Consider the following 12,034-nt stretch of genomic DNA (forward strand, 5'->3'; position numbering starts at 1 on the left):
ATGGCTGGCTTGGCGTCTGATTTCTTCCTCCATTGACCTTGGTCAGAAGAAGGAACAGGAAGAGAAAGGCTTAGGATGGCAAAAGACTAGTGCAGGCTGAATATTTTTATTTTTACTTTAATTTCCTGTTCCAGAATGGGGTATACCTCTGAAAAGAAAAGGGATAGAAATCCTATCTTTTCTTTAGTAATAGGTTCAGAAATAACACTACTTAATTTTTTTCTGAATAATTTAGAACATGCTTTATTATTTTCAAAAATTTTAACTGAAATTAAGCAATACATTTTTTAAAATCTCCTAGAAGATTCTGGGATGTGTGTGTGTCTGTGTGCTTTTTTTTTTAATTTCAGAATATTACAGTGGTATAAATGCTTTGGTTACATAAATTGCCTTTGCACCACCCAAGTCAGAGGTACAAGAGTGCCCATCCCCCAGATAGCACACACTGCATCCGTTAAGTGTGAATTTACCCATCCCCTCCTCCCCCTCCCACCCAACACCAGATGAATGTTACTTCCTATATGTGCGCATAAGTGTTGATCAGTTTGTACCAATTTAATGGTGAGTATATGTGGTTTTGTTTTTCCATTCTTGTGATACTTCACTTAGAACGATGGGCTCCAGCTTCATTCAGGTTAATACAAGAGGTAGTTCACCATTCTTTTATGGCTGAGTAGTACTCCATGGTATACATAAACCACATTTTATTAACCCACTCATGTACTGATGGGCACTTCAGTTGTTTCCACAACTTTGCAAATTTTTTTAAACAAAAGAAACACATTATATTACACATTCTTGTTTATAAAGTTTCAAACAATATAGAAGTATATAGAGGAAAAATCCTCTTTACCACTCACCCTCCCACAGTAGCTTCCTTTCCTAGTCCCATGGAGAGCCTTGAGTTCAGCCTTCCACATCTTTTTCTATGCATTTACGTATATACGATATGTTTTTGTAAATACAAAATTTGTGTTCCCATCTTGTAATAAATGGGATTATGTTGCACATGGTGTTCTTTCTGCATTTTCACTTAATAGCGACAATCTTAGAGATGTTTTCACTTTAATACATACAGACCTACCTCATTCTTTTTACCAGCTAAATGCTATTCCATAGAATTGATATGCCATAATCACTTTAATTTTTTATTCATTCATTTATTTTTGAGACAGAATCTTGCTCTGTTGCCCTGGCTACAGTGCAGTGGCTGGGACTACAGGTGCATGCCACAGCACCGGCTTATTTTTCTATTTTTAGTAGAGATGGGGTCTTGCTCTTGCTCAGGCTGGCCTCGAACTCCTGAGCTCAAGCGATTGTCCCAAATTTTGCATTACAGTTGCCTACAGTATTCAGTACAGTAATAGGCTGTACAGGCTGTACAGGCTTGTAGCCTAGGAGCGATAAGCTATACCATATAGCCTATGTATGTAGTAGGCTATACCATCTAGGTGTGTGTAAGTATACTCTATGATGTTTGCACAAAGCCATTATTGCCTAATGACACGTTTCTCAGAACATATCCTTATTAAATAACACATGAACCGATACAGCCCTGGGGCTATGGATGCGTATTACTGTCTTTCCCATATAAAAGTGAACTACTTACTGATAGGGATGGAACGGAGTTTGTTTTTCTTGTTTTGTTTTTGTTTTTGTTTTTTGCCATATCAATAGCTGAATTCCAAGTGCCAATAGGTGGGTTGTTCTAGTAGTAGCATCATATTTGACACAACAGCTGTATTATAGGGTTAATTGCTCCCTATCATCCACACGATCCACATGATTTTTATAGAGGACACACAGGTGAGTTGAATGGGGGTGTGATGGAGACCAGTCTGCATTACTTGGATCATCAGTCTGATTGTCAACCTGCCTGTCTCTCTCTCTCTTTCTCTAATCTATCCAGTTTGTTCTGTGTCTCTGGAGAACCATGACTAATACAGTCGTAATGGGCATAGACTTTTGGATCACACTCTGATCCAAAAAGGAGGACTTCAATGTCAGTAAAGTCTCCACTATCTAACCTTTCTTCCTTTAAAGAGATGGAGTCTTGCTATATTGGCCAGGCTAGACTTTAACTCCTGGGCTCAAGCGATCCTCCCACCCCAGTCTCCTAAGTAGCTGGGACTATAGGCACACACCACCATACCTGGCTTCTTCCACTACCCAGTCTTATAATCTTTTCTAACTGGTCCAACACCCAAAAAAGTCTACACCTATAAGTATGTCTGTATTGTTTCCAACATACATCAATCAGGTCTTGCTAGGTTATGCTCTAGTAATAAGCAACCCTCAAATTCCCATAGCTGACACAGCAAAAGTTTACTTCTTACTCATTCAAAGCGTACAGTGGATCTAGGAGGCCCTCTGAGGTGGTAGTGAATATACACCAGGCTGTTTGCATCTTTAGGCTCTGTTATCTCAGAACAAGGCCTCCACAATCAATGTGGGAGGGGAGCGATACACAGAGAACTCCCACTGCTCTCCTATGAATCAGCTTGCAAATGACACTTGCCACTTCTGCTCACAGCTGCTTGGCTAGAATTAATCACTTGGCTCTGCCAAATGCAAGAGGCTAGAAACATCTGGGGGGACACATGTGATATTTGGTGAATGCTGTCTATGCCACAAATAAAAATGGTAGACTAGAAAAGGGCCAATCCTCGATAATGACAGAAGAATGAAGCCACATTGCTGAAATGCCCTCAACCCAACAAATAAAAAGGAGTTAAAAAGAAAAATAGGTCAAACTTCAAACACTAAATCTAAACGAAAAATATAATGTAAGAGCCAAAGGATTAGAAATAGAATATTCTACAGGTGAGAGCTTGCAAGATAGAATATTTTGCTTTATCTGAGATGGAATTTATTCAGTTATTCCAGGTGACTATAGTCCTAGGAAGTTCATTTTCTGGCAGGATCCCTGAATTTTTACCCATTTAGGAGACTATCCCCCTTTCAGTCATAATTTCAATGAAGGGAGATAGACTTTGGAGCAAATTTATTTATGAATTATGCCTAAATAATTATGTCAATTGTATTAAGAAGCAGTTTTGATTGGGTGAACCATGAGATCAAACCTGAATTTTTTACATGAAACTCTTCTATTAATAATAGGTCATCATGGTTTTCCAGGCCCTAGAAATAGCTGAGGGCCAGTGTTCAATAATTTCTTAAAGGATTTTCCTTTTCCCAGTGCATAGTTACCTTGGAAAGTAGACATTAGTCTCTTTGAAAAGAACTAATGTTTCTTGTGGCCTGTATTTATCTCATTGTCCGTCAGATATCTAGGTAGGCAATCAGAATGGCTCCCTCTTGCTTGAGTTAACATTTTAAATACAGAATCCCTGCTCTGTGTAGCCACAATATATTCGTGTGTCTCAGACATTATTTTAGCTCTTTTACATACAGTATATTATTTAATCTACAAAATTACCCACTCCAACAACAAAACTTCATTATTTAAATGGTGAGATGGTTCGCTGAAGACTTAACTTTAGGGCCAACTGGAGACAGTTATATTGGAGGTTGAGGTACTGCCATGAAGGACGTAGTGTATGCTGTGAACCAGCTGCTATTTTGTGGAACTTGGTCTCCCATAACCAGAATACACTGGATCTGGGAAGACAGGACTTTGTTCTCCTGTCTTCTTGCTTTGGCCAAATCAAATAAACCTTTCTCTGTCTCCAAGCACCGGTGTCAGAGTATTTGGCTTTAGCTGCACAGTGGGTGCACAAGCCTGAGTTTGTGATTCTCCAACAGTGGCCTCCAGGAGATGAGCAGGCAAGTGGGGAAAGATTTGAAGCAGCTGCCCTCAAGCCTTCCATGCACTCATGTCCTGGAAGGACCACAGGGTGTTCTGCCAAGACTGAGATCACATCAGCTGCAGTTAAGCTTTGCCAATGTGGTCTGTGTGGAGACACGTGTGGGAGGCCAGACTATGCCACCCCAAAATATGCCCGTTTGGTAAAAGGATTATCTTGAGAAACAGCAGACACAGGAAAAGTTCTGAAAACAGGGTAGAAGTTACCCCTTTGTAAGGGAAATTTACATCTGTAAAAGAAATCTCCACTTTGTGCCAGGAAGAGAAGGATTACTCTAAATCACAGAAGACAATGGAGAAGACACCTTAAATCTGCATAGCAAACCTTACTCTTGTTTACCACACTTTTCCTGGTCACCCTCTTAACTGGCCTTTCCACATGTTTTTTTCTTTGTTTTTAAGTCTTCATTTCCAGTCCCCTTTGAAGACTTACTTATTTCCCTGGGCATCTCCAGGTGTGTGTGTGTGTGTGTGCGTGTGTATACAAACACACGCACACAAATAAACTTCTGTTTGTTTTTCTCCTATTAGTCTGTTTTTGTTACAAGGGCCCCAGATAAGAAGTTAGACACGTAGAGGAAACGTTATTTTTTCCTCCCCTATACATGCAAGTACACCAGATGCCCTGGCAGAGCCATTCCCCAACAGAACTGAGAATTGTCAGAGGTTTTAGTGCCCAAGTGAGGAACATCTCCATCAGCTGAACCAATTACAGTTCCAGGAATTGAAAGTTGGAGATGCTATGTAGCCACCACAGGCTTCCTGATGCCACAGGTAAAAGCCCCCAAAAAGAAAATTCTATCTAGTATTCAGTTAGGTATCAGTGACAAAAAATATATAAATAATAGTAGCCTTCTGTAACAGGCAATAATCAGTAATAAAATTTAATGGGAAAAAGATCACTTTCACAGTAGCAACCAAAAGTACAAAATTTTTAAAAGTGAAAAAAAAAAAAAAAAGAAAGAAAGAAGGTCCTGTGTGGGGAGGGGAAGAGTAAACATTGCTGAACAATCTAATAAAAGATTTGAATAAATGGAAGGATATAATATGATTCTTTATAGAAAGGCTTCATATTTTCAATTGTAACTTTCACTCCAAATGATTCAATAAGAGAATTTGATAAAACAATTTTAATTTTTATTTAGGGAAATAAATGCACAGGAATGGCAATGAAATAAGTTTGGAAAAGCAGAGGATATGCCATTTGCACACGAATGTGCAGAGTTGAGGGGCCCATCCACCCACTTTGCACCTCGCTGCTGGAGGGTCCGCAGGGAGGAAATAAAAATGGGCTAAGTGAACATAATAATGGGCTCAAACGGAGAATTGTTCGTGCTAGTTTCCTGAATTGCAAAAATGGTTTTGAAATTCTTCTCAAAGTTTTTCTCTACTTGAAGTCCCAATTTGATGAATTTATTTTCCTGAAAAAGCAAAGACACAAACAATTATAGCCATTGTTCAATGAGCTTAGACTCCCAATATTTCCCATAATCTGGGGCTTCCTTTTAGGCTATCCCAAACGTTAAGTGAGAATTAATCCAGTCAAGAGGAGCTTACATTCTCTGATAATTTGATTATTTCTCTTTATCTGGAAGACAGAGAAGCAAAAATAGTACTATATTGCAATATAATTCCTAATCAGAAATTTATTGATTGATTTAATTTTTTAAAATTTTAGTTATGTTATTTTTTAATGTAGCACTTTTTTTAGTAACAATATGATAGTACAGAAATGTCTAGGCAAAATTAATGGTCCCTTCCTTTTTCCTCCAGTCTCACCCCTTGAGATAATCTTTGTCAACTTTTTGATAGAGCACTTGGAAATTCAGATATAAAGAAATCCAAGATTTTGAAATTTAAGAAATTTGATTTGGTATCTTCATTAGACAAGAGAAATATTGTTAAAAATGCACTTCTACTTTCTGTGGAAATGAGTAAGTCTGCAGCATACTGTTCTCTGGGGGCAAAAATCAAATATCTGCGAGTGAATGAACTCTGAAGTCCTAGGGTCATGCTTGCAATGACACTGTGAAAATAAGTAATTTAAAATCTAAGCTGTTGGAACTTTAAAATATTTTGAGCCTTAAGAGAATGTGATTATGGGTCCTGAGTCACATACACAGGCAGCTGTAACCTTTGTTTCTCTGGTTATAGATTGGTCTTCCTACCTACATTGTTTTGTAAAACATTGCAAATGACTAAAGGGAACGGGAGAATATTCCTTCTCTACTCACTACTGATCTTCATTACAGGCTGACTTCCCTAGTACTTTTCTCACACAAAGTTTTCATGAGTATCATATTGCCTAAGAGGGAATGTTACATATATTTTTAGAATGGAAAGGAAATGAAAACAAACTGCATGGAAAGGAAAACAAATCGTAACTAATTAAATTGGTGTAATTTATAAGCCAGCCTTGTGTAGAAAATGCTATAATCCTACTAAATTTCTTTGTTTATGTTCTATATAGGGAAGACCTTAACCTTTGACTTTGGAGCACTGACTATTTCTTTGGAGTCTGTGTTTACCGAATGGCTGTTCAGAGGTTTGGGCTTCAATAAACTCTATAGTTAATCATATTATCTGAATGTTGTTATTTAAGCCTGACAACACCTTTTGGTTTGTTGTTATTTTTGTCACATGCACCACAAGGTTTTTAGAGTACTTCCAGCATTTGTACTTGTGTGGGCTCGCCACGTGAGGAGGGCGATTGTAATGTGTACCTGATACAAGAAGATGAAAGGTAAAGTGACTTTGAAGTGACTTAATTGAAAGAATATGGGAAGTAGGAAAAGCCACTTACCCTGTAAAACACCTTGTGGTTCTGAAAGATGAGGCGCACGTCCCCCACAAACTCCTTCACTTGGGGGTACTTCTTCTCAGTCAGCCTTTCCTTGACTTTGTCTAACCACATGGGCCTCTGTGGGCCCTGAGACCCCTGTCTACTCTGTTGAGAAAAGGGCCAAATAAGGCTGTCGGCCTGGTTGCGAGTCTGCCTTCTGCAGACTCCCCTCACCGGGGACTGAAGGTTAGCACCCCCTGTTCTTATGGTGAAATCCTAACTCCCAATGTGGTGGTTTTAGGAGGTGGGGGTTTGGGGAGGTAATTAGGTCCTGAGGGTGCAGCCCTCATGAATAGGATTAGGGCCCTTATAGAAGAGACTCCAGAGAGCTCTCCCTGTCTTTCAGCCACGCGGGAACACAGCGAGCAGGCAGCCACCGGCAACATGGACAAGGGCCCTCTCCAGGGCCTGCCCACGCTGACACCCTGGTGTCTTAGATGTCCAGCCCCCAGCAGTGTGAGAAATAAATTTCTGCTCTTTAAGCCACCCAGTCTATGGTAATTTGTTGTAGTAGCCCAACCTCAAAAGCCATCAACAGGGCAAACATAATGAAAACTTGGACCATGGGATTCATATCACAGATTTCACAAATGCCAGTTTCATGGTTGGTTGTTTGTTTTGCTGTTACTTACATAATATGGTTCTGAGGCAAAAAAGAGGCTTTTTGAATCACAATAGACCTTCAAGAGGAGAAACTCACATTTCTACAAAAGATGGAGGAGACTTTAAGTTAAATGCAGGTTGGGGAGAAAGAGCTCATACACAAGCCCAGAGAGAACATGGGACTTCAAACCTGCGGACTCTTTGAAACAAACATGGAATAAGGATTTCCTTTGGATTGGGAATTCTCTTTGGAATACAAATCTTAATGTTAGGTCATGGATCAAAGCACACCATGGGCCAGCAGTTTGCCTTCGGGCTTCATTCCTCAAGCCCTCTGTGAGATTGTGCCTCTCTCAGGGGATCAGAAATGAGGAGGCTTCAGATTCATATTTCAACTCACCAACTGTTCCTCAGGCAGCATCTGCATCATCAGAACCTCAGATTCCTGACGACGTGGTTGGCTTTCTGGGCACCTTTCCTGGATAGCCTTTATCTCACAGAAGATGCAACTCCATGGGTCCCTGAGAGGTTGGGCATAAAGTGAGCATGGACAGGTTCTATGAATCAGCCACTGTTTCTATTATTAGTAAAGTCCACTCTTCCAAAATGACTGGTGGCTTCCACCTTGTATCCAACTTCTCTCCTGGAGGCCTCTGTACTAGAGCACCATTTTGCTCGACAGCCAAAGGCATGTCCTCCCCTCAGTAGTGGTGGCAGGGGTGACGGTCTGTTGAGTAATGTGCCCCAGTAAGTGATGGACTCTCATTCACCCCAAAACTTGGGGTTCCCATCTGAGCCACCGGGAGCTTAACAAAGAGCCCTGCTTGCCACAATCAAGTTTTGGAAATTAATACCTTAAGCACTGACATCTTGGGCCTCAATGAGTCAATCAGACCACAGTAAAAATCAGGGGACCAGCTTTTGTGTCTCAGGTTTGCTGAGTAAGCACAGAGCACACGCTATAGGCATCCTCTCCTCTGGCACTGCCATATCTATACCTAGATTCTATGCTGCAAAAACTTGAAAAGGAAATCCACTGACAGGGCATGATATATCTTCCATTTTCCCCAAGATTCATTTCCAACATTCTCTACCAGGTTCTCTGTGCTGGGAGGCTCTCGATAATCAGGTGAACACAATGCCCATCCTAGTGATGTCAGTGTCTCCTTGGCCACCCAGTGCTAGCTCAAGGAGCCCTTGGAAAATGCTCATGGTACAAACATGGGCTCGACTACAAAGCTGATTTATGTTCTGCCTCTGCAGATTGCCCAGCTGGCCAAAAGCAGAGGTTTACCCTGATCCTGTGAGATAACACCCTGGGAGCAGGTGGATCACATTAGCCTCCTCCATTATGGAAAGGCAATGCTCTGTTCTCAGAGGGACAGACACATTCCCGGTAAAGATCGTCCTCCTGACCACAGCAATTATGCCCACACCACCACCCGCAGACCCTTCCAATCTCCATGGCATCCCACACATCATTGCCTCTACACAAACACACATTTTACAGCAAAGGAAGTGCAGCAGGCACTCACACCCCCAGAATTCATGTTCACATTTTTATCCTGTGCTCTGTGAACCAGAGTCAGTTGGCCTGATAGACTGCAGGGTTGGTCTTCTGAAGGCTGATTTTTATCACCAGCTTTATCAACTCTGTGATGTTCCCACAGCAGGGTCATATGCTTTAAACCAGCACCCAGTGTAGGATGGCCTCACCCCATCAGAGTGCAGGGGCTGAGAACCACGTAGGGGAGGTGGGGGTGACACCTCTTACTATTATACCTTGAAGGAAGGGCTGGGGATGAGGAGTGTGTCTTACCTCTCAGCTTCCACCAGTGGGATGTGGCAGTTCTCATGAAAGGATCTTGGACAGGTGTCACAGCAGAACAACTTTCCCCCTCTTTTGCACACCCCACATATATTTGAGTTTCCTGGCTAGAAGGGGAGATGATGTAGACACCATTGGGATCAGTGAGACCCTGGGACTCTAGAACATGAGGCCTTTGCATCTATCAAGGGGACACTTAAAAATTTCTCTCCTCAACATATTAAAGAACAACATTGAGTGGGGATTTCAGAAGAAGGCATTGTGGTCTGTAGCAAAGTTCAGGAGATAGTGGCTGTGTGTCCGACCAGAAAAGTTTTCTTCATGAAAATAGAGACTTTGACAAAGAATGGCTAGCATCAACAAAAAGGATGAATTAAAGGCAATCTGAGAAATTTATTATTTGGCTGGCAAAACCTGGTCAAATGTCTTTTCTAGTTGTCTACATTGCATTATGTAAATTAACTCACCAAAGAGTGATTTACTGAGAATTTAATATGATGGAATAAATTTTGAGCTTTCACTGAATCCTGTATTCCTGCCATTAGCTCCCCACGAGTTGAAGAGAGAGCCTGGGGAGGAGCTTCTGGACTGTGGGTTCTGTGCCTGGAGGGTTGTGGCACTGTGGCAGTGTTTCTGGGGTGGAAGTATCATGGGTGAGATGACCAGGTGGGTGCCAGGGAACACAGAGCTCTTCAGCTCTGGGAGCCTGAGGGCAAGATCCCTCCTGCCTTAGCTAACCTGCCTTAGCTAACCTGGCATGTAATGTGTGGAAGTGCCATCTAACGGCCAGGGAGGGTGGTAACATCAACCACCCAGGGCTGAAGATAGAGGCTCTATTCTCATTTTGTGGGCCCATAAAAGAGCTGGTAACCTGCTTCTATATAAGAAAGATGGAGGGGCCCTGAAAATTGACTGATACTGGTTCTCTTACCAGTCTCTATATGTATGACCTTTAGCCAGATTTAATTTCATAAATTCAGCAGTTATTTGCATGTAAGTATTGTGGAGTATCTCACAGGTGTAAAAAAACAATAGAATTTGCAGGCTCAAATAAGAATTGGTCAAGGAAGGAGCCCACAGGTAGGCAAGTGAAGTCACATCCCCCCTCCTTTTTGGTGGTAATCTGTAGCTATAAGATGTGGCTCTTTACACACACTTTCTACGTATTAGGGCCGTTTGTCTTGCTGGGGAAATGTCCAGAAGGACAGGCACTGGCTCCTACACAGAAAGAGAACAGTCTGAGGGGAGCTGTGTGGTGGGGAAACATTTTGTTTAATGGGTAGCAGCTGTGCACCTAGATGAACTATTCTGTCTACACCATGGGCTGGTAGGAGGCACTTGCATCCTCCTGTGACAATCTAAGAACCAAGTAATGCATGAACGTGGGGACTGGCCCACCTGGGGATGGGTGGCTGGGACTCTGGTGGGTGGTGAGACACCAGGGAGGTGACAGGGAGCACCATCAGCTCCCCTTCCTTCCAGAAACACTCCTCACTGAGTCAGGGGCCTGGGGTGGGGCCCAGTCAGCTATGGACTACCAAGTCCTCCAGGTGTTTCTGACGGACCCTATAGATTGAATAGCACCAGTCTACAGTGACTGACAACTTGGACTGTGCTTAAAAACCACCAACGAAGCTTTGAAAATACCGATTCTCAGTTGGCACCTCAGACCAATAAGATAAGAATCTTTGGGGTGGGATCCTCAGGTGAATGCAATGTACAGTCAAGAAATCCTTTCTAAAGGGATTTCTCCTGAGCAAGGCCTGGGAAGTCTTAACTAGAGATGGTATCAGCCTAGAAGTTTGTCACAAGAAAGATTATGAGAAGAGGTAAGGACGTCCTTGCTGGAAGAGTTGCCTTTTCCTCTTCACAGAGAGCTTGGCTGTAGGCTGTGAGAAGCAGCCCTCGAGGCAGACCCCAGAGATGAGAGCTGTTGACTACTGAAGGGTTCCAGCTTATAGATCCTCCTCATGCAGAGGAACCAAAGCAGTGTGAATGGATCCAGATGTTGCTAGGGAAGTGCATTTACTAGAAAACAGGAGGGTATGGCAACCCCTTTTCTATCTTCTCTCAGTTGGCGTCCTGTATTAGTCAAACGGTGCCACCTTCTTATAGAAAGAGGTGCCCCCTGCAGTTGTGCAAAAAGTTGACCCTGCCTAAAATGTCCATCTTATGGCAATGAAAGGGATCAAAGTATGATTTTGTCTAGAGAGGGGAGTCATCTTTGATTTTTGGGAAGCAGAGAAAGGAAGGGGTCCATGGAATCAGAAGGTTTGCACATTATCAAGCACCAGCAAAGCAGCTGGAATAAAAATGACTCATGGTTTCCTAACTAGTGATGGTTTCAATCCTAACTAGCTCAGCACCCTGATGGCTCCCTTGAGACTGGCCACAGGGGTTCCATAAAGCACCCATGTGTATTTCTTTTCAGGACTAATGACAGGGCCCACACCTTGAACTCTCCAGTGTGGCCTGTCCTGTTCCTTCTGGCTGATGCTTAAGACTATCTTGAGCTCTGCCTGCACCTTAGAGTGGACCTTTAGCATTTTCCTTCTCATTCCCACCACCTTCCTGAAAATGCTATTATCCTCTCACATTTGCTCCTGCCCCTGGTCAACAGGCTAGCCCTGCCCATTATGACTTCATGCTCCATCTCTAGAGACCACAGTGGTCTAGGGCTCAGCCTCCAATACTCATTGTCCAGGGTAAATGCGGAAATGGGAAGGTTTCCTTGGAAACAAATGGAAAGGATGCTTTCCACTGAGACACTCACCCAGACCCATCCTCCTGGCTTAGGTGATACACCTGCTATGCTTTGCTCATCACACACAGTGACATGCTCCAGCTGAGAGTGAGCATGCTTCAAGGAGAAGCAGAAATGACACAAATCAGGTGCCTGGGGAAAGGCCTGGACTATTCTGGGGTCATAGTTGGG

At 42.5% G+C, this 12,034-nt stretch overlaps 1 protein-coding gene across 8 annotated transcripts in view; it reads right to left on the reverse strand.

Annotated features, from left to right (window-relative positions):
- Positions 1–4,941: 4,941 nt before the first annotated feature.
- Positions 4,942–12,034, reverse strand: part of LOC123643341 (nuclear body protein SP140-like protein) — a 70,397-nt gene continuing 63,304 nt past the window's right edge. For 5 of the 8 annotated variants that reach the window (XM_045558810.1, XM_045558809.1, XM_045558808.1 and 2 more), the window contains 5 exons: positions 9,091–9,206; positions 7,672–7,792; positions 7,301–7,372; positions 6,630–6,773; positions 4,942–5,247 (listed from right to left, as the gene is read on the reverse strand). In XM_045558810.1, the coding sequence (XP_045414766.1) occupies positions 5,119–5,247; positions 6,630–6,773; positions 7,301–7,372; positions 7,672–7,792; positions 9,091–9,206 (582 nt within the window). In that variant the 3' untranslated portion in view covers positions 4,942–5,118. Of the gene's footprint in view, positions 5,248–6,629; positions 6,774–7,300; positions 7,373–7,670; positions 7,793–9,090; positions 9,207–12,034 lie in introns of those variants that run through there. The other 3 variants (XM_045558815.1, XM_045558814.1, XM_045558812.1) reach the window with 2 other exon arrangements.

This window comes from Lemur catta, chromosome 8 (genome assembly GCF_020740605.2).
Source record: "Lemur catta isolate mLemCat1 chromosome 8, mLemCat1.pri, whole genome shotgun sequence".
Lineage (NCBI taxonomy): Eukaryota > Metazoa > Chordata > Mammalia > Primates > Lemuridae > Lemur > Lemur catta.